Genomic DNA, 25,055 nt, shown 5'->3' on the forward strand with positions numbered 1-25,055 from the left:
AGACACTGGAATGCTGCCAGGAGACAGCACAGGGATGTATTTTTAGGTCATTGCTGTCCCCCGGGGGTGCAGCTTACAGGCAAAAGAAGGGCTGAAAGAGGCTGAGGGATTCCCCAGCTGGGGCCTGGTTTGGTTTTGGCTAGTTCAGTCTAAAACAGAGCCAGAAAGCAGCCATTTCTGAGCCGGGTCTGACAGTGGGGTTCCAGAGCCTTGGCTGCGCTCGGTCCCATTGGAGCTGCCAGCGTGTCCAGCAGGGTCCGACCTGCGCCACTGCCCAGCCCGGCACGGCCATCGGCCACACCAGGCTCACCCAATCCCTGTCCCACACCTCTGCCGGGGAGGGGGCTGCCCTGCTCCTGCTGCCTGCACCACCCCTGGCATCTTCCCGGCCCCACGCCAGTCTGGGCATCTCCCTCCACCACCTCCCAGGACAACTCCAGTGGGCTTGAGCCCCCACCAGCACACCCCCCATCGCCCTGCGGAGCCCACCCACATAAGGACATGCCCCCGGCATGCCCACAACGGCACTGCGGCTTTCCCACTCCCCCTGTTCCCAATGAAACACGTTTCACTGGAAAATCCCAGCAGTGCCAGGGAATAAAGCCGCTCCAGTTCTCAGGAGGGCTTTTGAGTTAGCACAAACCACCATCACTTCTCCTTCCCCCCCAGAGACTCTCCGAGGGACAGAGCAGCACTTCCCCAGGTAGCGCTGCCCCTCCAGGAGGGACGGTGTGAGCTGCAACCGGAGCTGGGTGGAGGAAACCCCCCACACCCACCGGAGCAGGGCTTCCACAATGAAGGGAAGGGCTTTCTCTTACTTCCTTTGCATGTTTAATCCAGCACTGCTGGCAGAAAATAAGTCCATGATAAAATATAAGCAGGATATAATTTACTCTCCTGCCTTTCAATCAATATTTCGCATCGTTTCACTTGGGCTGTTTTTAATAGACTTTCTAACCAGGACTGTGGCTTACCAAAGAAACAAACCCCCAAAAATGTGTCTTTCAGTCCTGCTGACAACGCCCATCTTATCAGCGCACGCACAGGGTGCACGCCCCGGGCTGCCTGCGGGTTTGCAGTGCCCGCAAGAGCACGGTGGGAGGCTGAGGCGAGGGAGAGCCTTCTCTGCATCGCCCGGGTGATGTCTGCTCCAGCCCGGGGCACCACGTGGAGGCCGTTTGCAGATCTGGAGGATGTTTTGAGGTGGGAATAAATAAAAGGAACTGCCTGAAGGGGGGGGGGGGGAGGGGAAACAGCACTGGGGAAAACAGTCACAGAATCACAGACTAGTTTGGGTTGGAAGGGACCTTAAAAAATCATCTGGTTCCACCTCCCAGCCATGGGCAGGGACACCTTACACTAGCCCAGGTTGCTCCAAGCCCCATCCAACCTGGCCTTGGACACTTCCAGGGATGTGGCATCCACAGCTTCTCTGGACAACCTGTCCCTTCAGCCAAGAGGTGTTTGATGTCGTGTCTGCTCAGCTCTTGTCCACACCAGCTGAAGATTTCTGCTGAAGACGTGTCCCTTGAGGATTCCCAGGCTCCATCAGTGGACACAGCCCTGAACCCTTTGGGTACCGTCAGGGCTCACCCAGCACCCCGTGTCCTCCATCCATCAAGTCTCCCTCTCACCCACCTCAGAGAGGTTATCAACTGTAATCCTGTAATCAGCCAACCTCCCACTCGCATTCTCTGTCCTGAGCCCTTCCTCCTCCTCCTCCTCCTTCTCCTCTTCTTCTTCCTCCTCCTCAGCCATCAGTAAGGGCTGGAAACCCCACACCGGTTTTTCAGCATCTTCAGCAGCTTCTCCTTGAGCATGAGGAAGACGACAGCGAAGGCCACCAGGAGCGTCAGGCAGGTGGGCAGAGCCAGCACGAGGTAGAGCAGCGCCAGGTCGGCCGTCTGCCAGCGGCAGCTCCGCAGGACGGGCTCGGGCAGCGCGCCGGGGCTCAGGGCGTGGGAGCCGTGGCTGCAGGTCACCTCCCGCCCGTCGGGGACGCGCAGCCCCTCCACCCGCTGCAGGGCGTCCCACCAGCCCAGCGTGCAGCAGTTGTAGGGGTTTCGGCTGAGGTAGAGCTCCCGCAGGCTCCCCCCCAGCGGCGTCCGCGCTGTGTCCGGCGGCAGCGCCGGGAGGCAGTTGTCCCGCAGGTCCAGGCTGTGCAGCTCCAGGGTGCCCAGCGAGGCGGGGAAGGCGGTCAAGGAATTCCCCGAAAGGTCCAAGCGTACGAGGCTGTTCAGGGTGGAGAAGTCCACGCTGGTCGAGGAGAGGCTGGTGTTCCTCAGAGACAGCACCTGCAGTGTCAGGGCAAGGTCCTGCAGCCACCCCAGGCCCCCAGACAGTGCCTGGCAGTTGTCAGAGAGGTCCAGGTGGATCAGCGGCGTTCCCTGGAAGGGGCGGCCGCCCAGCCCCCGCAGGCCACAGCCGGCCAAGGAGAGATGGGTCAAGGTCTCCACGCCCCTGATGTCTACGCAGGGGGGACTCTCCGCCTCACCTGCAACGTCTGGCTGGGGACAGAGGTCAACCTGGTTGTGGCTGAGGTCCACAGTAGTGATCTTCCTGGTGTGGGTGAAAACCCCGGGAGGAAGCGCCCGCAGCCTGTTGGCACTGATGTTGAAGAGCTGCAGGTTGGGCAGGACATCCCCGACACCCACCTCTGTCCCCAGCTCCACCAGCCGGTTCTGGCTGAGGTCCAGCTCAGTCAGCATGGCTAAGGGGCCCTCCTCCAACAGGTGAAACGCCTCCAGGCAGTTCTGGTTGAGCTTCAGGTGGGTCAGTGAGGGCATCTGGGCCAGGAAGCCCTCTGGCAGGCCCCAGACCTGGTTCTGGCTCATGTCCAGCAGGCGCAGGGAGGAGAGGTTGCTGTAGCAGAGCTCATCCCAGAGCCTGACCGTTGTGATGTTGGTGGAGTTGCCATCAATGATCAGGAACTGCACGGTGACGTTGGCCAGGGACGTGCCGTTGGGGAGGCGCTGGTAGAAGCTCATCCTGTTGTCCTGCAGCAGCAGGGAGTGGAGCTTGTTCTGCCGGGGCAGCACGGGGAAGAACAGCAGGCGGTTGTGGGACAGGTCCAGCACCTCCAGCTCAAAGAGGTCATCGCTTTCCAGAGCCAGAAACCACTCGATGATGTTGTTGCTGACGTTGAGCACCCTGAGCTGGGTGAGGCCAAACCCCACCAGACACGGGAGGTAGTTGTAAGCTATGTTGAGCCTCTGCAGACTCTGCAGCCCTTCAAAAGCTTCATCAATCTCAAAGATGTAGTTCTTCTCCAGGTTCAGCTCCAGCAGCTGTGTCAGGTTTGTAAAGATGGACGAGTCCAGTCTCATGATGACATTCCTGGCCACAGACAGGGACTCCAGGGAAGATAGGTTCCAGACTAGAACCGACACCATGTCCTCAGTGAGGCGGTTTCCAGCCAAATCCAGTGTCCTCAAGGCTTGCAGAGCAGAAAGAGCAGCTGCTGTCAGCGAGTAGTTGGTGAAGAGGAGGTTGTCTGACAAGGAGAGCTCCTGGAGGCCTTGACTGCTGTGGAAGGTGCCGGGCTCGATGAGCTCCAGCCGGTTCCTGGTCAAACTGAGATGGCAGAGCTGGGTATATGGAAGCAGAGAAGCATTTCCCAGGACCTGGATAGTGTTGTCATCGAGCAACAGCTCCTCGGTATCACCTCGAAGGTTTCCTGGGATGGAGCTCAGCCATCTCCCAGTGCAGTCCGTGGTGCTCTGCAGCTAAAGCAAGAGGAGGATCTGTAACACCACTCCGAGAGGCAGGAGATGAGGAGGGAGAAGTTTGGGGAGCAGAATGAGTATGGAGGAGGTGGCTCTGTGTTTAGAACCTTGGCACCCCAGTCCCCTCCAAGCCAGTAGCTGGGATAGGGAAGGTCTGGAGATGCTGAGGCACCTGGGCTTTGCCAGGCAGGACCAAGCATTCAGAAGGGTGAGGGTTCACAGGAGAGGACTTACGAGCTCACAGCCACCCGGAGATGGTGCCCAGGCTTCAACTGCCCCGCTTCCCCTTCCCACTGCTAGGAGGACCAGAAGCAGGGAGAGACCAGGGAGCGGGGCCTCCATCTCAGCGGCGGCACTCCTGCGGAGATGGAAACAGAGCGAGGAGGTCAGAAGCTGCAGACTGCTCACCCCAAAAGGCACAGGTGACCTGGGCCACCACGAGCTGCCTGTGGAGAAGGGACAGAGGGCCTCAGCACCAAGCCCACCTACCCCAGCAGAAGCCCTCGTGGGGCTCCCCCAGTTTGAGCCTGGAGGGCAGGAAAGAAGCAGGGACAGGGAGGTGGCAGCTCGGTCCCCGCATGGGGCAGCACATGTGGGAAAGGCACCGTCAGAGCTGCACAGCTGCTCGTGAATGCCACTGAACTGCATCCCTCAAGCAGAGAAGTCCCCCTGGCAGGGCTTGTGTCCCCTCTCTTGGCACCAAATGCTCCCCCAGGGGACACTGACCCAGTCCCTCCTGAGCCCCCCCAGCGCCCATCCCCTCCCGGGGAATTGGAAGCTCTCCAGCACAACCTGCCCCGTTACTGACTTGGTGGGACTGGAGCTGATGACATTTGCATCTGGGGAAAAGCTGAAACTCAGGCAAATGAGCAGCGAGGGCCCAGCAAGGCCTCGGCACACAGCACTTTCAGAACTGCCACTGCTTGAAGGAGAAACGGGGGGTTATCTTGGGCAGCCCTGCAGCTGGAGCCTCACAGCACAGAGGGAGCAGGGGCATGTCCTGGGCTGTCTCCTTCCTTGGGACAGCCAAAAGTACGGAGCTGGTGCCTTATCAAAGCAGCATTTATTAATCAGGGGGATGCAGAGGAAGCCCCCCTTCCCTGAGCTGCAGCTCACACACAGCACCTTTTGCCCTCCCAAGCCCTTGGTCTCCAGCAGCACCTCATACCCAGCAGGGAGCAGGAGAGGGACCTTGCTGAGTCCTCACTGCACCCAAAAACCAGCAGCTTTGGCTCTGGCTCCTGACCTCCTCTGGAGAAACTCCCACTTGCCTTCACCCAGCCCAGCCCTTCTTGGCCTCTCTGAACACCAGGAGCACCTCCATGCTCCCGCTCCTCCCTGGAGCTGCAGGGATGGCACCTGCCCAGCCAGGAGAGCAGGCGGCAGCCCTGGCAGGAAACCCCTGCCCGCAGCCCCACACCAGAGCCCACATCCAAGAGCTCCGGGAGCACCCAGGGTGCTCCCCACACCTCACACCAGCCCCAGCCCCGGCCCACGCAGCCACAGCTCTTCAGGCGTGGGCACCAGTGACACACAGCCACCACACATCCGCAGGCTGGCACCAAGGGCTCCCCAAAAACCCCCGCTGGGGTTTTCCCCCAGCACAGGTACGGGGGGCAGGTACTCACCACGTGGGGCGGCGCGCAGGGTTTGGCACAGCCCATCCTGAGGCCAGCGGCCCCTGGGCTGCGCTCGGGGGGCTCTGGGGGCCAGGGGCAGGGGTGACCCGCTGGGTGTGTGACCCACCCGCCCTCCTGCTGAGCACCGATATAGCCTTTGCGGAAGGAGCGACGGAAACTGCAGTCACATGGAGGCAGAGAGCGCGGCCGGGCTCCTCGCTTACTGATCTCAGCACTTACAGCCGGGGTCACGCACTCGCACACAGCTCCCTGGCAAGGAGGAACCTCGGGGGCCGGGCAGGGAACCAGGGGTGCCAGGGGGAACCAGCTCCTGCCTGCCCTGCTGCTCCCAGGGACAAGCCTTGCACTGGGACTCCTCTGCACAGCTCCGGCAGCAGAACCCCTGCTCGGGTTTTGGGCCGCAGAGATCTTGACTGAAGGGAGGTCTGTGGAGCCACGGCACCGGTCCTGCAGCGTGGAGAAATGCCACCCCCCTGCATGGCACCTCTTCCCATTGTGCCCCTCCAGCTCCTGCTGGCCTCCAGTGCCCAGCACAGGGACTTTGACAGGAGCCGAGGGATGTGCATCCCATGGGGGAAGAAGGGGCTGTTATTTCCTGTTGCATCCCAAGCCAAGGTTGGACGTGTCCCAGATGTTGGGTCCCCACTTTGGGACACCCATGCCCAGCCCCTCACATTGTGTAGGTGAGACTTGGGATGCTCAGATTCTCCACCCCCAATCCTTTGGGTCTCCTGGGGCTGCTCAGGATTTCTGCAAACCCAGCACCCAGGGCACAGGTCAGACCCATCTGGATACAGGGACTCCTGAGTGCTGATCCCTATGGGAAACTCAGCAGAACTGGCTTTTCCCACAGCTGCCAAGAAACAACGATCCATATTTCCAAGGCAATATGAGCAAGGACGTCCCCTTACTCCTCATCCCCATCTACTCCTGCTCTCTATCTCCCCATCCCATGACTCCCTTCTCCCAAGGTCTCCACGCATCCCCAAGGCCCCAAATCCAGCCACTGAGGAGGAAAACAGTTTGCACTGATCCACCTAGCTGGGGAAGGGTTCAGAACTATGGAGAAGGGATCCAGCCCTGCAGCAGGACCCTGTGTAGTGGGATCAGCAGGTTCTGCTCTGCAGTGTCCATGCTCCACATGCCATGTGCTCCATGGCACCAGTGGGATATTCTGCAGAGCTGGGAGATGAACTGTGGCACACTAAGACCTTCCCAAGGGACATCTCAGCTGGGATCTCCCCTACCTGCCAGACCAAGTGTCCCCCAAACTCCTGCAGTCAACACAAATGACCAGGGAGATAATTTTTTTGCCCTCCTCCTAAATTTAATTTCTTCTCTGGGAGAAGGCTGAGCTGTCCCATGCCACTCGTGAAAAAGCCCTGTGGTTTCGTTTCCTCCATTTTCAAGGAAGTTTGACATACAAAAATCAAGAAGGAGAAGAGAGAAGTGAACAGGAGTGGCAGAAACTGCAGCAGGGCACAATTCCCATGGCGTTGCTCAAGGGCACACGAAGGGCTGAGACTGGCCAACGGTTATAAACTGCTGATCCCAAACCGTGCCACAAGCCCAGCCCTCACCCAAACCCCTCACCTGGTGCTTGGAGGTGCGGGAGCTGGCAGAGAGTCACCTGGAGCTGTAAAACTTGAGCATCCTCAGCCCTGACCATACTCCACTCACTGGATCTGGAGGCTCCTGGGAGACCTTCTGGTGAGATTCCTCCTTGTAGTGCCACCGAACACGGTGATGCCTCGAGGGTCAAACCAGCTTCCTCCTGCAGCCCAGCAGGAACTGGGAGAGAAAACAACTTGTTTCATGCCCTGCTCCACCCCCAGCCCGTCCCCAGAGCCAGGGCAGCGTAACCCCCTCTCCCTGGCAGCGAGGGCACCGTGGGGTGGCAGAGTCCCTGCAGCACCCACCCAGGTTTCACCCACCCCACTGTCCCCAAAAGCAGCCCCAGGCCAGGGCTCTGTGCTGGGGCAGTTTGGCAGCAGGGCTGCACTTCACACTTTCCCCACATCCTGCAGCCGGGTGGTTCTGAAAACGTCCCAGAGCTGCTGCTCAGTCCCCTCCTTTTCCTCCCCAGCTGCATCACACCCCTCACCCCCACCCCTCACACTGGATGTGTGGTTTATGGGGGTTTAATTTATTTTTTAATATCAGCATGGTAAAGGAACAGGGACTGAGCTGCCAGGACCTGCTGCTCCATCCAGCTCTTCAGGAAGCTCCAATCCAGCCCAATGGCACAGGTGGATTAAATTGAAGGAAATTCAGCTGCTTGGAGCTGCGTCTACAAGAGCAGCTGCAATTCCTGCAGCTGTAGGGGAGGACTGGGAATCCCCACATGGTTTTACACTCAGTGAACTTCCTCTGTTCCTCCCACGTCCTCTTCCTCCAAACCATCTTTTTCCCTTAACAACCCTCAAATTGTCAAGCACAAACCAAGAGAAAAGTTGTGACAAGAGGGCAGGCTCCCAGTTACTCCTGGAATGCTGCACCCAGTACAGGATGCTTGGGAAAGGAGAAACTGCAACAGGAAACAGCAGCCCCATTGCTGCACCTATGTTTTCCTGCAGGAAATGTGATTTATTCCAGAGTGGAAGCACCAGGAGAATGGTCACTTGGTAGCAGGACCACAGCCTTGGTGAGTGGGGAAAAAGTGAAACAGAAATGGGCTTCTCCATGGGCTTCCCTGATTCCCACTGGAATGGAGAAGTGGAGAGAATTAAACAAGTGGCTCTGGAAGGGAGGATGGTGCAAAGCATCATTAGTTTAATTAATTTCATTTAATCACCTGCTCTGGACAAAACAAGGGAAGCTCCAGGTTTGCTGTATCCCAGGAGCTGCCAGTAGCAGTAGTTGCCTCTAATTTAAGATGAACTGTGAACATAAAAAAGAAAACAGATCATTTGTTGCGTGGGCAAAAGGGAAAAGCTAAAATGGCCAGCTCGATGGCTGGACACTTTAAACTACAGCTCTGGAATTTCATCTGGCTGAATTTCTGCACAGGAACCCACCCAGTTTATCCCCAGGGAATAGCTCAGGATGTGTCCCATCCCAGGATGGCACAGACACATCGATGTACAGGAGCAGGGGCTCCCCCAGCCCAGCGCCGCAGTGGGGCGGGAGCTCTGCAGGAAGCACAGCTCCCCTGGGTGTAGTTCCTGCAAGGGGAAACCAAGGGCCAAAACTCAGCAATTTATAATCAGCTGCAAAATCTTCTTCCCCCCTCAGCTGTAGCCAAACCACCTCCCTGCTGCTTTACCTGGCCACACTTGGGTGTCCAAGGAAGGGCATGTGCCAGCACTGACATCAGCCACTAAAGCTCCAGGCTCTGGTTTTGCAGTGACTCCTGTGCCTGGGACCCCCAGAGCCCCAGTACCTTCCTCTAGGCTGACTCCCCCACCCCACTGCTGCTCCCCTTCCAGCAGCTGCCCACACTCCTGGCTCTCTCCTGCTCTGCAGTTACACATTTAGCCACAGCCAAGCCCAGCTTTGCTCCTGCATTTTATAGAATCCCAGGATGGTTTGGGTTGGAAGGGACCTTTATCCAGTTCCACCCTCTGCCACGGGCAGGGACACCTTCCACTATCCCAGATTGCTCCAAGCCCTGTCCAACCTGGCCTTGGACACTTCCAGGAATGTGGCATCCACAGCTTCTCTGGGCAACCTGTGCCAGGGCCTCCCCCCCCTCACAGGGACTTTCTTCCCTCTATTTCCAGCTGTCAGGAGTCTCCTAGCTCTTGCCAGGTTTTCTGATGGGAAGAGGGGTTCAAAGAAGACTTCTTTGAACCCAGAATTAGTTCTGGGTTGTTCTGAGCAGAGCACTGGGCTTGCTCACCCACCTTTGCAGCCACACGCTGGCTGCCAACATCTGAAGAACTGGGGCTGTGGGAGCTCAGGGAGGAGGGGGGAGGCAATAACCCCCTCAGGACTGACAACGTGCAATGAGCCCACAGGTGAGTCCCAGCACAAACAATTGGGAAAATGAGGCCTTTGGGCTTGGATGACACTTGATCAGGACCTAAACACCACAGCAGGACTTTCATAGAGGCTCCCACCTTTGACCCTTCAGTCTCTAAAAGGTTCCTCTATGGGACTCAGAGGCAGGAACAGGTCTTAGCAGAAAGGAAACCCATGTTCCTGGGGGCACAGGGCCGTGTGGGAAGGGAAGAGGGGAACTGGTCGGCGGCTCAGCCACAGCCCTTTCCCGGATCCCCGTGCCGGGGTAAGGCTGCACCCTGGTTCCCTTCCCACAGGCAGGTCCAGCCCAGGCAGCTCCATCTCCGCGGTCACTGCTCTTCCTCCTCAGCCTGTAAATGAGGAGGAAGTGGGACAGGGAGGGCAGAGCCACAGCAGGATCTCGTTTCCCCGCTCGCCTGCACGCGTGGCCATCACACCCCTGCCCTGCCCCGGCCAGGCCTGGGGGCTGCACAGGATCCAGCACCACGATGCCAAGGGAAACCTCCTCCTTGGAGAGCGGGACAGCATCTGGGTCACACAGAGCAGAACATGCAGTGGGATGCACTGGATGCTGAAATAGTGCAACCTCATGTTTCTGCAGCAACTGGAAGCCAAAAGCATCCACTCCCTTGTGTTCCGAGACATTCCAGAGACACTCAGGAACTCATCTGCAGGAGAAGCAAGTGCCCAAAGCTGGACAAGGCCACTGACCTTGTGCCCAGAGAAGCTGTGGCTGCCCCATCCCTGGAAGTGTCCAAGGCCAGGTTGGACAGGCCTTGGAGCAACCTGGGATAGTGGAAGGTGTCCCTCCACGTTGCAGGGAGGTGGGACTGGATGGGCTTTAAGGTCCCTTCTAACCTAAACCTTTCTGTGATTTTTCTCCTACATGTCCTCAAGAGCTGCAAACAGCCCCACAACCAGGTTGCTTCCATCCAGTTTGGTCTTAGATTGCAGCTACGCCCAAAAGTGTTGCCCAAGTTTTTCCCAGAGGATTGCCAAAGGTGGATAAACTGACTTTATTTTTGCACTCTACAATAAAATAAACCATTGAAAGCAGTAAAAACCCTTGACCCATCTACTCCAGCACATTCACCGAAGTTTTTAACCATAGAATCATGGAATGGTTTGGGTTGGGAGGGACCTTAAAGCTCATCTCATTCCATCCCCCTGCCATGGGCAGAGACACCTTCCACTATCCCAGGTTGCTCCAAGCCCCATCCAACCTGGCCTTGGACACTTCCAGGGATGGGGCAGCCACAGTTTCTCTGGGCAACCTGTGCCAGGGCCTCACCACCCTCACAGGGAAGAATTTCTTCCCAATAACCAACCTAAACCTCCTCTCTGTCAGTTTTTAGCCTAAAACTCTCAGGACTAGAGACTGTAAGTCAGCAGAAGGAGAAGGTTTGGACAAGTCACTGCTATGACATCATTCAGCAATGCAAACTGTGGCAAGAAAAACTACTCCCATCTGCAGCCCCATATAGTCCCTTCCTGCTGCTGTTCTGCTTCTAAGAGAAGTGAGTAATTCTGTTGAGAATGCAAAGGGAAGTGAAACCCTCTCAGCTCCTTGCAGAGCTGAGTGTATCCCACCCGGCTTTCCCCTCTGGCCAGGAGGGCCAACATCCCTGCAACGCAGCCTGATCTCACAAGCAGCTCTTCTGGAAGCAAATTCACACTCCAGCCTTTTCCCAGGTTTTCAGCTGTGGAGTTCAGCATCCCTCTTTTCCAGCGTGCTTGGGGGACGAGTGACAAAGAAAAGTCTGTCCATGGGGCCTGGGGACTGGAGCACCCTGTTGCACATAGGACATACCCTCGGTCTTGCACAGAACAGAAAAACTGACAGGACAGAAGTTGCTGTGGGTTTTTTTAAACAATCTCCAACACAAAAGTGGCATCACTGCTGTACCAAAACCCAATCCCTGCAGCTGTACCCGAGAGAGACTCAAAGCACTTTCACCTCTCTGTTTGGAGACCTGGATTCACACAGGAGTGCAGGAGGGGGAAGTTCAGTCGGACACTTTGATCAATACACAGATCCTCCCTCCCCTCCTGCCCTCTGCTCTCCTGCCGGGAAGAGCAGCTCATGCTGCCAGTAAACATGAGCCACATCCCAGCTGGACACGTAAAACCACCTGGTTTCCATCCTGCACACTCTCCTGAGTCCCACTAACGTTCCAGCTCTGCTCCAGTTCTGCTCCTGTCAATTATTTTTCCAGGAATAGATAAAATCATATGCTGAAACTGAGATAAAAATCTCCTGGCTGCTTCCAAAGTGGGATCCCACCCTCCGGCTCTGCTCTTGCACAAAATCTCGTGGAAGGGCTCAGGTGCCCAATGTCAGATGTCACCTGAGCACAGAAAAAACAAACAAAAAGCCAACAAAAAAAACCCCAAAGGTGATTTGGAAGTGGTAGAGGCTGAGCAGCCTGGTCTAGTGGGAGGTGTCCCTGCCCCATGGCAGGGGGTGAAACTGGATGAGCTTTAACCCAACCCTCCCAACCCAAACCAGTGTGTGACTCTATGAAAAGCTTTAACCACTGCAGTATTTGGAATATGATACAAAAAGCACTTTGGCCAACATCCACTTCCTCACTGGCAGGTTTGTCCAGCACTTTCTAAAGTCACAGATTGGAGCTGGCAGAGTTTACTCTCTCAAATTGCTGTTTAAAAGTGATGGGATAAGGCTGAGTTCTCCTGAGCACGGGATGCTCAGGATTAAAAAGACAAAATAAGTCAGGCAGACATGAAACCACTCCAGGTAGCTCACACCACACCTGCCAGTGCAGGCATGGAGGGAAAATCCATTCAATTCCTGACCTGGTAAAATTGCAGGAGAACAAACAACACTCATAACGTACAACCAGTTTTATTTTTTAAATCCCTTTTCAGCGATTCTGATTTTTCTTTCAGCTGCAATTTTTTTTAAATAAGTTTTTGCTGATATCACTATTTCCTGATCATAAATGCCTGAGAGGAAGAAAAGCAAGTCTGGGAAAGAGTGGAACTTGAATAGCAACAGTGACACTTTTTTTTTAACCTCTCAAATCCCTGTCAATCCTTTAAGGTGATTTCAGAGCCTTGGCTCAGTCTGCTGTCCCTAAAAGTCATTTTCTGAAATGCAAATATTTGCTGAGCCTAATTAAACCCAGGGTTTAAACAAAGGAGTGAATTTAAAAAAAAAAATCCATGTCCAACATCCACTTCCATTGAGGGTTTTTAGTTTTGTTTTTTGAGGAGCACAGGAAGCAAATGCTAAGGGAGAAGGTTCCATATTAAATATTTAGTTTGCACAACACTTAAGAAGCTCCACAAGGTTCCCACAGTGCTGTAGCTTTGCCCTCTTCTGGGGAGGTGGCAGAGTTCCTTCAGTAGTCACACACCATCATCCAGCAGGAGAAAAAAACCTGCTTAAGGGATGAATTAGCAGGTTCAGCAGCACTGCAGGAAAATATTTCTGTGTTCACTCACTGCTTCATTCATTTTTGTTTCAAATGCATCATACTGTGCTGCGAGGTGGGCCTCTGTCACTTAGAGAATCAATCACAGCCACTGCCAACCCCTTAAAAACCTGGTTTGTAAATTTAGAGAGGACCTTAGTGCAGGTTTCAGTAATGCTGCCTTCTGGCTGCAGATTTCATTGTATATAAATGAAAAAAAAAAAACAACAAAACCACATATATCTAAGAGCTATTTATAACATGTAAAGATTTAGGACTGAAACATCTGTATGGAAATACACAGGCTCAGGAATGACTGAGGGCTGGTAGTATCTCAAATACTTGGAGAAAATCAGTTTTGCATGATCAGACTATGATCAGGCCGAGCCTTATTTTAACTCATCACTGCTGTCATCATCCCAGGGAAAATGGAAAAGGAGAAAAAAAAAAAATAGAGGCAGGAGAAAAAAAAAAATAGAGGCAGCCATCTGGAAACACACCCGTGTGCTCAGGGAGTTTGGAAATGTAGATCACAGATAAGCAGGGAGGAAAGTTGGATTTCTCACTGTCAGATTCCGAGGCAGGCAGGGAAGAGCACAGCTGCATCCGAGGAGCAGAGGCTCAGCCCACACCACCAGGTCCATCTGCTCCTGCCTGGGTTTGTCACCTGAAACAGGGGGCACAGAAACGACTGGGGTTTGCTGGGGGAAGGCACTGGGGGCTCTGGGAAATGCACACTCACTGCTGCGTTTCCAAGTGGGGAAAAAACCCCACCCCTTTCCAGGAGATACCCCTCCCAGGGTGAGTTTCCTGCTCCATCTTGATTTATCACTTCAGCCATCAGCACCTGAGAAGTCACACAAGTGGCTCTGGGCCAGCACGAGCTGCCACCGAGGCCCAGAACAGCCTCTGCCTCCAAACTAGTGGCCACACCAAGCTCCTCACCTCCTCAGACAGGTGGGATGGGGGCAGATGACCAACTGCTCAGCTCCCAACACATTTCACAGCGCACTAAAATCACAAGGAATTCTGGCTTTTATTCAAATGATAGACAAAATGCTTGCTTATCCCAAAATCCTGGTGTCCTGCAGGATTCCAAAGCCAAGACCTGTGAATTTGACTGATTTCTGTTTGAGGGCCTGTGAACAGTTGATATTCTCCCTGACCAAAGCAGTTAATCCCTTGTCAGGGTTAGAAAAATACCTCAAACAGCTGCTCAGCTGACCCTGAAGTACCTCAGGCTAAAAAAAAGCAAATCCACCTTCTTGGCAAGCATCAAACCCCTCTGCTCCTGAAGGAGCTCACAGGGATGTCGGCCAAAATTTACTGCTTAAAAACAGATTCTTGATGCAGAAAGTGCCTCAGAGCTCATAACACAGTCCCCTGCTTCTTCCTAAAAGCGCCATGAAATATTGAACTTCCATGGGGGAAGCTGAGGAAACAGTGGGAAGCTGACGTGGGAAGGAGGCCCCTGAATGCAGCAGTGTGGCTGCAGCAGTGACCACCCCACCCCAATCCAGAGGCCTCCAGCAGTCAGGAATGCCTTTTCCCCCAGTGCTGAGCTGTTTCAGAGGATGCAGTTTCCCAAGCACAGCTCAGACCACTGAGTTTCCCTCGTTAACCACTCACCAGACTCCATTCTCCAGCAGTCACACAGCAAATCACAGTCCCAGCGCCTCCGTCCTCCTGGTGCACCAAACTGCAGCTCCCTTCTTCCCATCTGGGGGATTCCACAGGTGCCATTCCAACAATCCACACCGACACATCCTTCTGAATGGTAGCAGAGTTTATTTTAATATTTTGTACAGCCAGCATTGGTCTCCAGGAATAAGTTATAATCTTACATAAGTGAGTCCACCCAAACCCACCCTTAAGGAATGTTCGACTTTCAGCATTTCTGATTTAGAGGGAAATTATTTAGAGGGAAATTATTTGGAGGGTAAGACGCAGTCTGAAGAATGGAAATCAATCTGAACTGGTGATTAAAACTCCTCGGAAGTTCTCAGGGTTTCCTTGCCTCTAACTGGATCATGGACAAGCACAGAGGTCACGTCTTTCAGGACTGCACTGAGAATACATTCATCCCGGGGACTGTTTATTTTCCCAAATTGGACAGGGTTTTGTTTCCTTTATCCCCAACTCCACACCCCATGGTTCTGCTCTGCAGATACAGTCCAGTACAATCAATGCTTTGTAACAGATTTGTCCTGGAGGCACTGGGATGCCCATCCCACCACAGCCTTTATTCAGCTGCTCTCACCACCACCTAAAACACCTCCTGGCTGAGGCAGGAGGAGGACAGACCTCGACAGTGCCTTCCAGCAATGAACGCACAGAACAAATAAATACTTTAAAATCCTTTAAATGGTAATGACTCACACAGTTCCAGTGCAGAACCTGGTGATCTACCAGGCAAAAAGCACTCCAAGGGCAAAGCCTCACTCACCTCCTTGCACTGCTCTCCTTGAGGAACTGGGGGGGATGAGCAACAGGCTAAGGGGAATTCCTCCCTCTGCCATGCTCAGAGAGTTGCCAGTGTCTGACATTAAGCAACTGGCATTCTCCAGTGCAAGAAAAGCAAAAAAAAGAGGTTGTATAAACATTTCCTTCTCCTTCTTCCTCTCTGAAAAGCAGCTCTGAAACAGCTCAGGCAGCTCTGGGAAGCGCCAACCAGCACGAAACCAGTCATGGGACTCACAGCTTTATGGGACTCACAGCTTTACTGCCCCACGAGAGAGCCCTTCTGGGGCTCCCTGCAGACCTTCCAGCCTCAGAGCAAAGTGGTTTCACCAGGGAGCCCCTCCTCACTACACCTGGAAGTTTCCCAGCCTGCACATACCAGCACACGGACACACCTGAGGGTCTGTACCTGGCTTTGAGAAAACCGGTGCAAGTGAAGAGCCCAAACATTGAACATGATCCAGAATCCCCATCAAAGGGCTGGTGAGAGTTTTACTCCTCCTGGGCAGGTGAATATTTGGGTACTGGGGGGATTTTATTTAATTAAAGAAAGGTTCAGCCAAGCCTTAAGGTCTTATAAAGCCATTTAAGCCAAAAACAAGGTCTGGATGCAGAAAGTGAATGCTCCTTCCTCGTTACCAAGAAACACTTCACAGCAGTGATTAGAAAATGTAAGAATGCTTTTAAAAGTTGGTGGGTTTGATGTGGAAAGGAAGGCAAGCTCAGCGCTGTGCTGAGCCTTCCTTTCCCAAGGGGAGTGCAAGTTTGGTGAAAGGAAACGTGTTGTGTTTCTTACAGAGGACAAGCCTGTCACAGAAGCCATGGAAACTGTCACAGGAAACGACCCAAAGTAGCACCATACTCCACAAGAGCATCCCAAAACACATTTGGATACAACAGAAGGGCACTGACATGAATGCTGGACACCTGCCCCAGGTGTGTGTTCTGATGTCACCGAGCGGGGTGATTTTTTTTTCCCTTTAAGAAATTATGTTCCAGTTAGAATAAAGGCAAACCCTTTCTTTTAACTGTTCTTTTCAACGTGTTCTGTATATACAACCCTTAAAATACACTTAAAAATAGCTGCCCATGTGTTGTGTCGTTACACTGGAGAAGGGCAGTTACACAGACCCTGCCTCTCAGTACATTAAAAATTGGGAACACCCCCAGCAGCCCCGCTCTGCTCCGGCCCCCACGCTGGCCCCGAGGAGGGAAGGAAGGAAGGAACAAGCAGTTTGGAAATGGGAGTCTCTCACAAAACACACCACTTACAAATCTCGGAGTAATTTCCTCAAGCAGTTTTGTCTCAAGTCCTTTCTGAAATGTCTGAGGTCACACTGCCATCTTAGCAATGAAATCTGTTGCAACATGCATGTGTCAGCTTCCCACTCAACCAACTGCAGCCCTGAGGATTTTTTCTGGCCTGGTAGAAATAGGAAATGTAACACAATTCCTGATGTATGGCTGGTCCTCTGTTTCCAAACCCAGTGTGGTTCCCTCGATGGTTCTTGGACACACACCCACGCTTTTTTGGTGGTTTTTTTTTTCCTCTAATACACGTTTCCCTCTAACCAACATGCAGATTTCTCCTCCCAATCATCCACATCTTGACGTCCCAACGAAACAATCCACATCATCCATCCAGAGGTTTTCCCAGGTAGACCAAAGTCACTTCTGTGTTACCATACACAGCAGACACTGCTGGATACAGGCAAACTTTTGGCAGTCCTCTGAAGGCAACTCCCAGGAACTCATAGCCCCTCTCGAACGCTAACGTTTTGTCTTCCATGTCCAGGATAACTCGGATCCTTTCGCCTATCTGGAAACAGGGACAGGAGAAGTGGAATAAAAATAACACACAGAAAAGAGTCAGCGTGTTCAGATGGAGATAAAAATAATGCAAAGTGCAACACAGCAGAGAATTTTAAAGCAAGGCTTTCCTGCTTCTCATGCTTGATTGCTTTAACGATGGGAATTTCCCAATTTCACTCAAATTCACCGTGATCCCAAGTGCCTCTGAAGCAGGGCAGCCTGTACCCACCACCTGTTTATGATAATAAACATGACCCTTCTCATACAAACCTGTGAGAGCACTGAGAGCGAGCACAGAGTGCCTGGTGCTCTGGAAACCTTGCCATGGCCTCCAAGATCCCTGAACTCGGTGTTCAGCTGCTGCTATTGCTGAGCAGGTTCTCCTTTGTGAGGAGCAATTTTAAAGACAATGCATTTTTTAAGAAAGGCAAGTGCCACCTACAAAAAAATCCCAGAATAGACCGATATGCAGGTGCTGTGGCTGACAGAGGTGTTTCCTCACCAAGGCTGGGGGAAATTCCACTACAAAAGGTAAAATAACCATGAAAAACCGAGAGTATATACACACACGAGTGAAACCAACACGGATCTCAGCAGGAGACTCTGATCCAGGCAGGCACAGAGCTCCCTGGGTTATTTCAGACATCAATACAAGTCCCAGAGGGCAGCCACAAGCACAGCAGGCGCCACACAAACTCCTGACTCTTCTCCAACCAGCCCCAGTGCTGGGGATTTCTTCCAGCCAACAGATTTTTCTTCCAACCAACACTGACACACTTCTGTCTTCCCTTTAAATATGTTTTCTATGAGCAGATCACTGCACATGTCCTAATAAACACAAAATACGCCAAAGGATTGCTGATTTTAACTTTCACATGAAATTTAGGAATATCAGATGCAAGTTGCTACACAGATCTTCACTCACAAGTGAAACATAAGCCAGTGCAAAGCCACAGCAGTGGAGGCTGGACTAGATGATTTTTAGAGTCCCTTCCAACCCAAGCCATTCCACGATTTCGTGATTATGAGATGGAAATGACAACGCATCCAGTTTAAGCAGTAACACGAGCAAACCCAGTAGTCAAAACGCAGCTGGGTGAGCAGGCAGAACGACAAAGACAAACACCTCCCTAAGGACAGAAAGGTGGGATAGCATTTGCTCTTTAATACCCTGAAGTTATCTGAACATCACGTCCCAGCCAAGGGATGTCACCCACGGGAAGGCAGCCAGCCAGCAAACGCAGCACTCAGCACTGCTGCAGGAAGACTCTTACCTAAGCACTAACCTCAGCTCACCCTGCCAGACAACAACAAAGGGGGAAAACAGCTCAGACACTCACCTTGCTGTGGGGCAAGTCACTGCTTCACGAGGCTACAACAGTCTTTTCAGCTTTTACTCCAAAAAGCAACACGGTGTCTAAGCAGACACGCACGGCACACGCTTCACACTCAGCGTTTGAGATTAAAGTGTGGAAACAACCCAGGGTCAGGTGCACTGAACACCAGACAGGTGTACCCTGTGGAAGCAGTAAACCAAGGGGGAAAGGGCTCACAAGGCAGAATCGTCTGCCTTCTGCAGGGGAGGCACAGAGACCCTTAAGCGGGCATTTAGAAGCAATGCAGCAGCCAGCCAGGACACCCGAGGAACAGCCAGGACAGGGGAGGGACAGCCAGCACCCACCAGACCCGCGCCAAGCCCCCTCACCTGGTACTTGGGCGCGTTATTGCACTGGGGGAAGCTGCCGTTCACCTCCCCGTTATGCAGCAAGTTATTGTCCACCAGGTTCCAGCCCCAACTCTGGTCGTCGCTGCCCAGCAGGGCCACGTAGCCCTGGCACTGCATGGCCGCGCGCTTGGTGGCGATGCCGATGACGGCCACGGTGCCCAGCGGGCCCTCCCACCACACCTCCCAGGCGTGCCGGCCCTCGCTGAAGCCGATCTTGGTGCGCGCCCCGTCCGTGCTCTGCGCGATGGGGTTGCGGTGCAGCGTGAAGCCGTTCTTCTTGATGTAGACGTTCCTCGAGCAGTCGTTGGTGCTGAAGGCGTGGTGGAAGGCACGGACCTGGCGGAGAAGAAAAGGAGGGTGGTGGGGGAGACGGACGGGACTTGGAGCAGCCTGGTCTGGTGGAAGGTGTCCCTGCCCGCGGCAGGGGCCGGGAACGAGATGAGCTTTCAACCCGAACGAGATGGGCTTTCAACCCTTCCAAGCCAAACCACTCTGTGGCTCCACGACATGAAACCCTGCAGTGTTTTCCAGCTCCCCATTGGTTTCCAATGGCGAGTGGGCCGAGGGGCTGTGGGGGTGTCCCCAGGCGCCCGGGGGGGCGCTGGGCGGCTCTGAGGGGTGTCCCCGCGGGGCGAGGGTCCCGGCCTCACCTTGCCCTTGTAGGTGGGCACGTTGCAGAGGATGTCGGTGCGCAAGGCCTCCTCGGCCAGGCAGCGGGCGGCCAGGCTGCGCCACACCTCGCTGTTCTCGTCGCCGTGCAGGACGCGGTGCCACAGCTTGCAGACCAGCGCGCAGCTCCGCAGCTCCCGCAGCTCCAGGTACGAGAACACGAGCTCCAGCACCCGCCCCGGCAGCCGCCAGCCCGGCCCTCCCCACGCCGCCGCCCCGGGGCCGGGGCCGGGCCCGGGCCCCGCCGCCATCGCCCCCCTCCCCCGCGCTCCCCTCGCCCGCCCGGTGTCGGCGGGGCCGGGGCCGCCGAGGCCTCACGGCGCCGCCATCTCGGCCGCGGGCACCGCCCCGCGCGTGCGCGGCGGGCGCGGGGCGGCCGCGAGGGGCGGGGGCGGCGGCGGCGCGGAGGGAGCGGGGCTGAGGGAGCCGAGCGAGCCGAGCGGGGCTGAGGTGAGACCCGCACCCCGCGGAACCCCCGGGGACGGTCCCGGCGGCGCGGGGGGCGGCCCCAGGACCGGGCCTGCCGGGGCGGGGGGCTCGGGGCGGTCGGGACCAGCTGCCGCGGGCGCGGAGGGTTGTGAGGGAGCGGCTCTCGGGCAGGCGGGCGGCCCGCGGGAGAGGAAGGTGTCGGCCCTCTCTGTAGGTGTTACTTGACCGCTGAGACTGAAGTTTTACTGGTGCATTGAATGGGTGCTGGCTGCTCTTTAGACGTGTCCCGGCAAAAATCACGCGGAAAGCATAACATGGTAAAAAATACCCCAAACGAAAATAAGCCGTTTATTGCCCGGTAACGCGATAAACCCACGGACGGCAGCGAAGCGGCTTCTGGGCTGTCACACGAGCCCCACGTTGCCTGTGCCCTGCCCTGCCATTAACTCTCCTTTCCCCACAGTGTCCCAGCCCCTCCAACGCTTATTATGCTTTTGTGTCACTCTTTTTTTTTTTTTTCCTCCCTCACTTAGTTTTCTGCTGATGTCCCGTAAGCAGTGCTGTGGCACAGGCTGTGAGCAGTCACGCCAGGGAAGGGTGAGCTGGGCGAGCTCCATGGGCGTGCTCTGAGACCCAGTTAAACGTGTTGCAACCCTTGCAACTAACCTGCCTTAAACTGGTAATGCTGCTTTTAAAAGGATCCTAGAATCATTGTGTCCTTTAGGTTGGAGAAGACCTGCCAGCACTTGGTGTTGCTGCTGTTTGAGCCAAAGCTCCACGTGGGTACTGAGCTATGCCTGCTTTACCCGGACACTGAAGTTTCAAGTACTTTGCAGGATGATCCTGTTTCTTGATAAGTTTCTGCTGTAATGTGACCAACAACCGGCTCAATTCAGGGTTTTTTTTTGTTTGTTTCAGAGGTGTCCCCAAAGCATGGCAGTCAAATGGACTGGTGGACATTCCTCCTCTGTCCTGTGCCTGACTGTGAGCGCAGAGGGGCTGGTGGTGTCCGGCGCGGAGCGCGGGGAGCTGGCGCTGTGGGATGGGGGAGGCTCTCCAGCGGGACAGCTCCGGCTCCCGGGGGAGGAGGACGTGACCTCCGTGGTGTTCTCCGCCCACCGCCCCAGCACCCTGTACACCTCCCACGGAGAAACCATCAGCGTGCTGGATGTCCGGGCCCTCCAGGAGCCCCTGGAGCGCTTCCACGTGAACGAGGAGGAGATCAACTGCCTCTCCCTGAACGACACTGACAGCTTCCTGGCCGCGGCAGATGACTCGGGGGCCATAAAGGTTGTGGACTTGGAAAGCAAGAAAGCCATACGGTCCCTGAGACACTCCAACATCTGCTCCTCTGTTGCCTTCCGACCTCAGCGGCCTCAAAGCCTGGTTTCCTGTGGACTGGACATGCAGGTGATTTGCATACACGTAGATGGTTATTAGTGAAGTGAAACAGTAATAACCCACCTGTCATAGTGAGGCACCCACAGACTTTCACTGAAAGTGAAGGTGTCCAGCCTGCAGTCACTGGGAAGCTCCATCACTATTCAAAAGTAGTTTTGGCCCAAAAACCAACTGTAAACGCTGTTTGTGCCATTTTCTACTCAGCAGTTCCTCTCCCTGTTTTTATCTTCCTCAGTATTTACAATCCAAAAGTGAGCGGGGTGGGAGGAAATCAGAATACAGTGCAAAGCTCCTTTACTACAACATCTTTCCAAGTGGAGCATATCACTAAGGACAAGTCATTTTTACAACTCATCTTTTGTTCTGATTGATCTCTTGGAAGCATGAAATGTTCTTTGCCTTTTACACTTCTCTGTCCTCGTCAAGAGGAAACTTTTTCCTTTGCATTCTGAGAAGAACCATGCTAGGAGTTAAGTTCAGAGCCTGCCACCCAGAACAGAGGTTTTTCAGTAATTTCTTTCCAGTGGTTGAGATCTGACCACATTCCTGGTTTAGCCCAAGATGGAAACTGTCACTTCTCAAAGGTTTCTGTGGTTCCAGCGTGTCAGGGTGAAGTTTGTTTGACAGCTCTGAACAGTTTCACTCTGTGTTTTTGAAACCAAAGCACATCTCAAACCCATTAGAGCAAATGGTAGTTAGGATAAATGGTAATTTTCCACTTTAAATTCCTGATGATAGATCTAGTCTGAGAGGAGTAAATGCTCAGTGCCTTAGCTGGCTTAACTCAGGACCCTAAAATGCAGATTCACAAGCCTGGAAGCTTTTTATCAGAATTGTAAGCATTTATATACCACTAGGTGCAAGTGAGCTGGTTATTTTTTTTTTGTGACTTTTTAGTATTAGTTTCTTTTATTGTAGCTCAGCAAGCTGGGTTTTAGGTGAAAGCCAATATCCCAAAAGAGTAGGAATTCATTAGTGTGTTTTTATATAGTGAAAAGAGCATTTTTCTGCATCGAGGCTGCCTTTAAGATGCATCATTTCCCAAAGGGGAGCTGAGCTGCAGAGCTCTGGAATGCTGTGCTGCAGCATGTCTTTGGACAAGTTACGAGCTCCACGAGCATCAAAACATGTTCTGGATTCACAGTCAAACCCTGGGGGAAGCCGTGGCTGGTAAGAGCTGAACTTTGGGTTGCTGCAGTTCTTTCAGGAGTTCCAAGGAAGCAGGGAAAATGCCACGAGGACAGAAAATACTTAGTCTGCAGGAAACCTGTCGGCAGTTGATGGATTTATCAGGCTGTTGCAGTGCTGTCCGTGATGGAAAACGGAGTATTTTCTGTAGGCATCACCCAGCCTCTCTGATTTACAAATCACAGTTGTTGTGGAAAGTTTTCCCTTTCATCCATAGCAAAATAGTTTTAGTGCAGCAGCAAGAGCAGTCACTGAAACAGGAAGGTGACAGGAAATGATGTGTTGCAGATGTTTTAGCGTGACTTGGATTCCAGAAACGCAGAGCCAGGGTGACAGCTCCTTTGTGGCCCAAATTTAAAGACTTCTGGTGATTACTGCTGGTGATTATTACTGGTGATTGACTGCTAAAGGAATATTTTTATCAACAACAAATTAAAGCTTAGCTTTATGAAGCAAACAGCACACCAGTGCTGCATTAGACCGAGTTGTGCTTCTGGCTCTGTTGGCCTTGAAAATGCTTATTGTCAATTCATATCCTATGAAAGCCTTGAGAGAATTATTTTTAATTGGCTCAGTATAAATCTGTAGTGCTTGAACTGCTATATGAGACCTGGGATTGGTGTGAAGGCACAGTTATCACTTCAGAGGGGGCTTGGGGGTGGGGTGGCATTTGAAAAGCAAGACTGAAAGCACAACCTCCCCCCATCTCTTCAGGAAAAGCACACCCTACTCGATGGCACAAACCAGATCTACTCACTGGATATAAAAAGAAATACAAATACACCTGTTTAAAAATGAGAGCCTAAACTGCTGTTTGCATTTTGCTGTCCCATTTTTCAGACACATTCATGGAGATGATTATTTTAGGGCAAGTGCGTGGCAGAGACAAAAATCCGGAATGATACTGATCTCTATTCACTGCGAGTGTTTCCATGTCCCTCCTTCTCAATAATTGATGTGCAGTATGTCAGGATTGCTATTGCTGAGATAAATGCAGAGGCTTTTAGAGCAGTGTTTGCATCCCCTTCGTGGTCTAAAGGTCTGAGTCACTGACTGCAGAGTATGGCGGTGGGGGTTTGGAGACCAGGCTGGAAAGATTTGCCATATTTATCAGGGCATCTTCAGCCCCTCCTCACCGCACACCCTTCACCTCTTGCACTCATGCACAGCCTTTGCTCTGCTAGAACAAGAAGTGTGGTGGTTTGTTTTTACTGCTAAAGGTCTGATTTTGTGTGAAATGGACAAATCATTGATTCGCCCTGGTTTTTTTCCAGGTCATGCTGTGGAACCTGCAGAAAGCTCGCCCCTTGTGGACCACAAACCTGCAGGAGTGTGGCCTGGAGGACGACAGCCCACAGTCAGCCGGGCAGTTCTTCAACCCGCCGCTCGCACATTCCCTGTCCGTCGCCTCCTGCGGAAACGTCTTTGGCTGCGGAGCTCAGGACGGTAAAGTCAGAATATTCCGAGTCACTGGCGTCAAGTTTGAACGTGAGCTGGAGTTCCAGGGGCACAGCTTGGGAGTCTCCCAGGTCCTCTTTATGCCAGAGGCGTACTGGTTGTTGTCTGGAGGAAACGACGGGAAAGTCCTGCTCTGGGATGTCGGCAGCGAGGTTGGGAAGCAGCAGAAAAGTCCAGCAAAATCTCTGCAGAGGAGGAAGGCCCAAGCACCTGCTTCCAGCAGGAAAAATGGGAAGCTCAACAAAGTGTCCTCAAGTGAACAGGCTGGAGTTGTGCCAAAGCTCACCATCGAGCACGGAGAGAAGGTGAACTGGCTCTCGTGTGCAGAGATCAAAGGCTCCAGGAGGGTGTTGGTCGCTGACCAGAGCAGCTCTGTGTCAGTGTATCCCTTGCCAGGACTGTAAATACCCAGGTGTTTACAGACATTGGGGGGGCAGAACCACTCCTCAGAGCCAGTTACATCCACTGACAGTGACCTGGCCAGTGAACCCCCGTGTCCCTTGGAAGGGGAAGGGATTTGCTGTGCACTCGTGGTGTCCCTGGCCTCGTGCTGGTTCTCTGTGGCTCTTGTGTTCACAGCTGCCATCTCCTGCAGGGTTGGCAGTTTGCTGCTTGAATGAAGTGAAACGGGTCTTTACATTTAGGGGGTATCAGTCCATGACTAAGCTGATGTAATTAAGGCTGGAAGAGGAATTCAGCACTGAGGGGACACCCCAATGCTGAGTGAGGGTGCTGAGCAGTGACAGGGCTGTCTCTGGCTGTGCTCTGTGGGGTTTGCACTGTTGCAGTGCTCCGTGTGACTCTCCCCATGAAGCTGTAGCCCAGTTGGCTTAAACCAGCTGTAGTGGAATCTATTTTCCATCATTCTGTCAGCATCTGCATGTAAGACTAGAGAAGCATCAATTAATGAGTATATAAAATGAGTTTCCCTGTTGTTGCCAATTGGTTTTGCTCACGCTGCAGTAAAGGAGGGAGCAGGGGAACTGTTAACACCTGTTTGATGGCTCAGCTGTCAATTGTTTATCCCAGGGAAAAAGAACTATTACACTTAAATAAATGCCTTCTCTCTCACTGTTCCCTTGTGCTTAGACTCACTCTAATATTGCCAAACTCGCACAAAATTCTGTCAAAAAGTGTATTATACCCC

General features: G+C 53.4%; 3 protein-coding genes and 1 long non-coding RNA gene across 8 annotated transcripts in view; 2 read left to right on the forward strand and 2 right to left on the reverse strand.

Annotated features, from left to right (window-relative positions):
• The window catches only part of LOC135419882 (uncharacterized), a 163,534-nt gene that overhangs the window by 85,209 nt on the left and 53,270 nt on the right, over positions 1-25,055 (forward strand). The gene's annotated exons all lie outside the window — the stretch shown is intronic.
• On the reverse strand, positions 925-16,630 carry NRROS (negative regulator of reactive oxygen species). 5 transcript variants are annotated; one of them, XM_064666780.1, is made up of 7 exons: positions 16,498-16,630; positions 14,395-14,535; positions 8,160-8,245; positions 7,926-8,067; positions 6,959-7,156; positions 3,960-4,083; positions 925-3,725 (listed from the first exon to the last, which is right to left on the reverse strand). In XM_064666780.1, the coding sequence occupies exons 6-7, from the start codon at positions 4,065-4,067 to the stop codon at positions 1,758-1,760; spliced, it is 2,076 nt and encodes a 691-aa protein (XP_064522850.1). In that variant the 5' UTR covers positions 4,068-4,083; positions 6,959-7,156; positions 7,926-8,067; positions 8,160-8,245; positions 14,395-14,535; positions 16,498-16,630; the 3' UTR covers positions 925-1,757. The 5 variants fall into 5 exon arrangements, with proteins under 5 accessions (XP_064522850.1, XP_064522851.1, XP_064522852.1 ...); XM_064666781.1 differs by lacking the exon at positions 7,926-8,067; XM_064666782.1 differs by lacking the exons at positions 7,926-8,067; positions 8,160-8,245.
• Positions 16,509-19,779, reverse strand: FBXO45 (F-box protein 45). Its single transcript, XM_064666799.1, has 3 exons — positions 19,414-19,779; positions 18,743-19,099; positions 16,509-17,044 (listed from the first exon to the last, which is right to left on the reverse strand). Exons 1-3 carry the CDS (start codon positions 19,681-19,683, stop codon positions 16,859-16,861), a joined length of 813 nt encoding a protein of 270 aa, XP_064522869.1. The 5' UTR covers positions 19,684-19,779; the 3' UTR covers positions 16,509-16,858.
• On the forward strand, positions 19,810-24,984 carry WDR53 (WD repeat domain 53). The gene is made up of 3 exons (XM_064666790.1): positions 19,810-19,882; positions 20,780-21,271; positions 23,725-24,984. Exons 2-3 carry the CDS (start codon positions 20,795-20,797, stop codon positions 24,310-24,312), a joined length of 1,065 nt encoding a protein of 354 aa, XP_064522860.1. The 5' UTR covers positions 19,810-19,882; positions 20,780-20,794; the 3' UTR covers positions 24,313-24,984.

The sequence above is a fragment of the Pseudopipra pipra genome, chromosome 10 (genome assembly GCF_036250125.1).
Source record: "Pseudopipra pipra isolate bDixPip1 chromosome 10, bDixPip1.hap1, whole genome shotgun sequence".
Classification (NCBI taxonomy): domain Eukaryota; kingdom Metazoa; phylum Chordata; class Aves; order Passeriformes; family Pipridae; genus Pseudopipra; species Pseudopipra pipra.

Coding starts and splice junctions, on each gene's coding strand:
- NRROS (XM_064666782.1), bottom strand. CDS start 4,067: ATGGAGGCCCCGCTCCCTGGTCTCTCCCTGCTTCTGGTCCTCCTAGCA. Junction 3,726..3,959: donor CTCCGGGTGGCTGTGAGCTC/GTAAGTCCTCTC, acceptor CTCTTGCTTTAG/CTGCAGAGCACCACGGACTG.
- FBXO45 (XM_064666799.1), bottom strand. CDS start 19,683: ATGGCGGCGGGGCCCGGGCCCGGCCCCGGCCCCGGGGCGGCGGCGTGG. Junction 19,100..19,413: donor TGCCCACCTACAAGGGCAAG/GTGAGGCCGGGA, acceptor CTTCTCCGCCAG/GTCCGTGCCTTCCACCACGC. Junction 17,045..18,742: donor ATAACGCGCCCAAGTACCAG/GTGAGGGGGCTT, acceptor CCCTGTTTCCAG/ATAGGCGAAAGGATCCGAGT.
- WDR53 (XM_064666790.1), top strand. CDS start 20,795: ATGGCAGTCAAATGGACTGGTGGACATTCCTCCTCTGTCCTGTGCCTG. Junction 21,272..23,724: donor CCTGTGGACTGGACATGCAG/GTGATTTGCATA, acceptor GTTTTTTTCCAG/GTCATGCTGTGGAACCTGCA.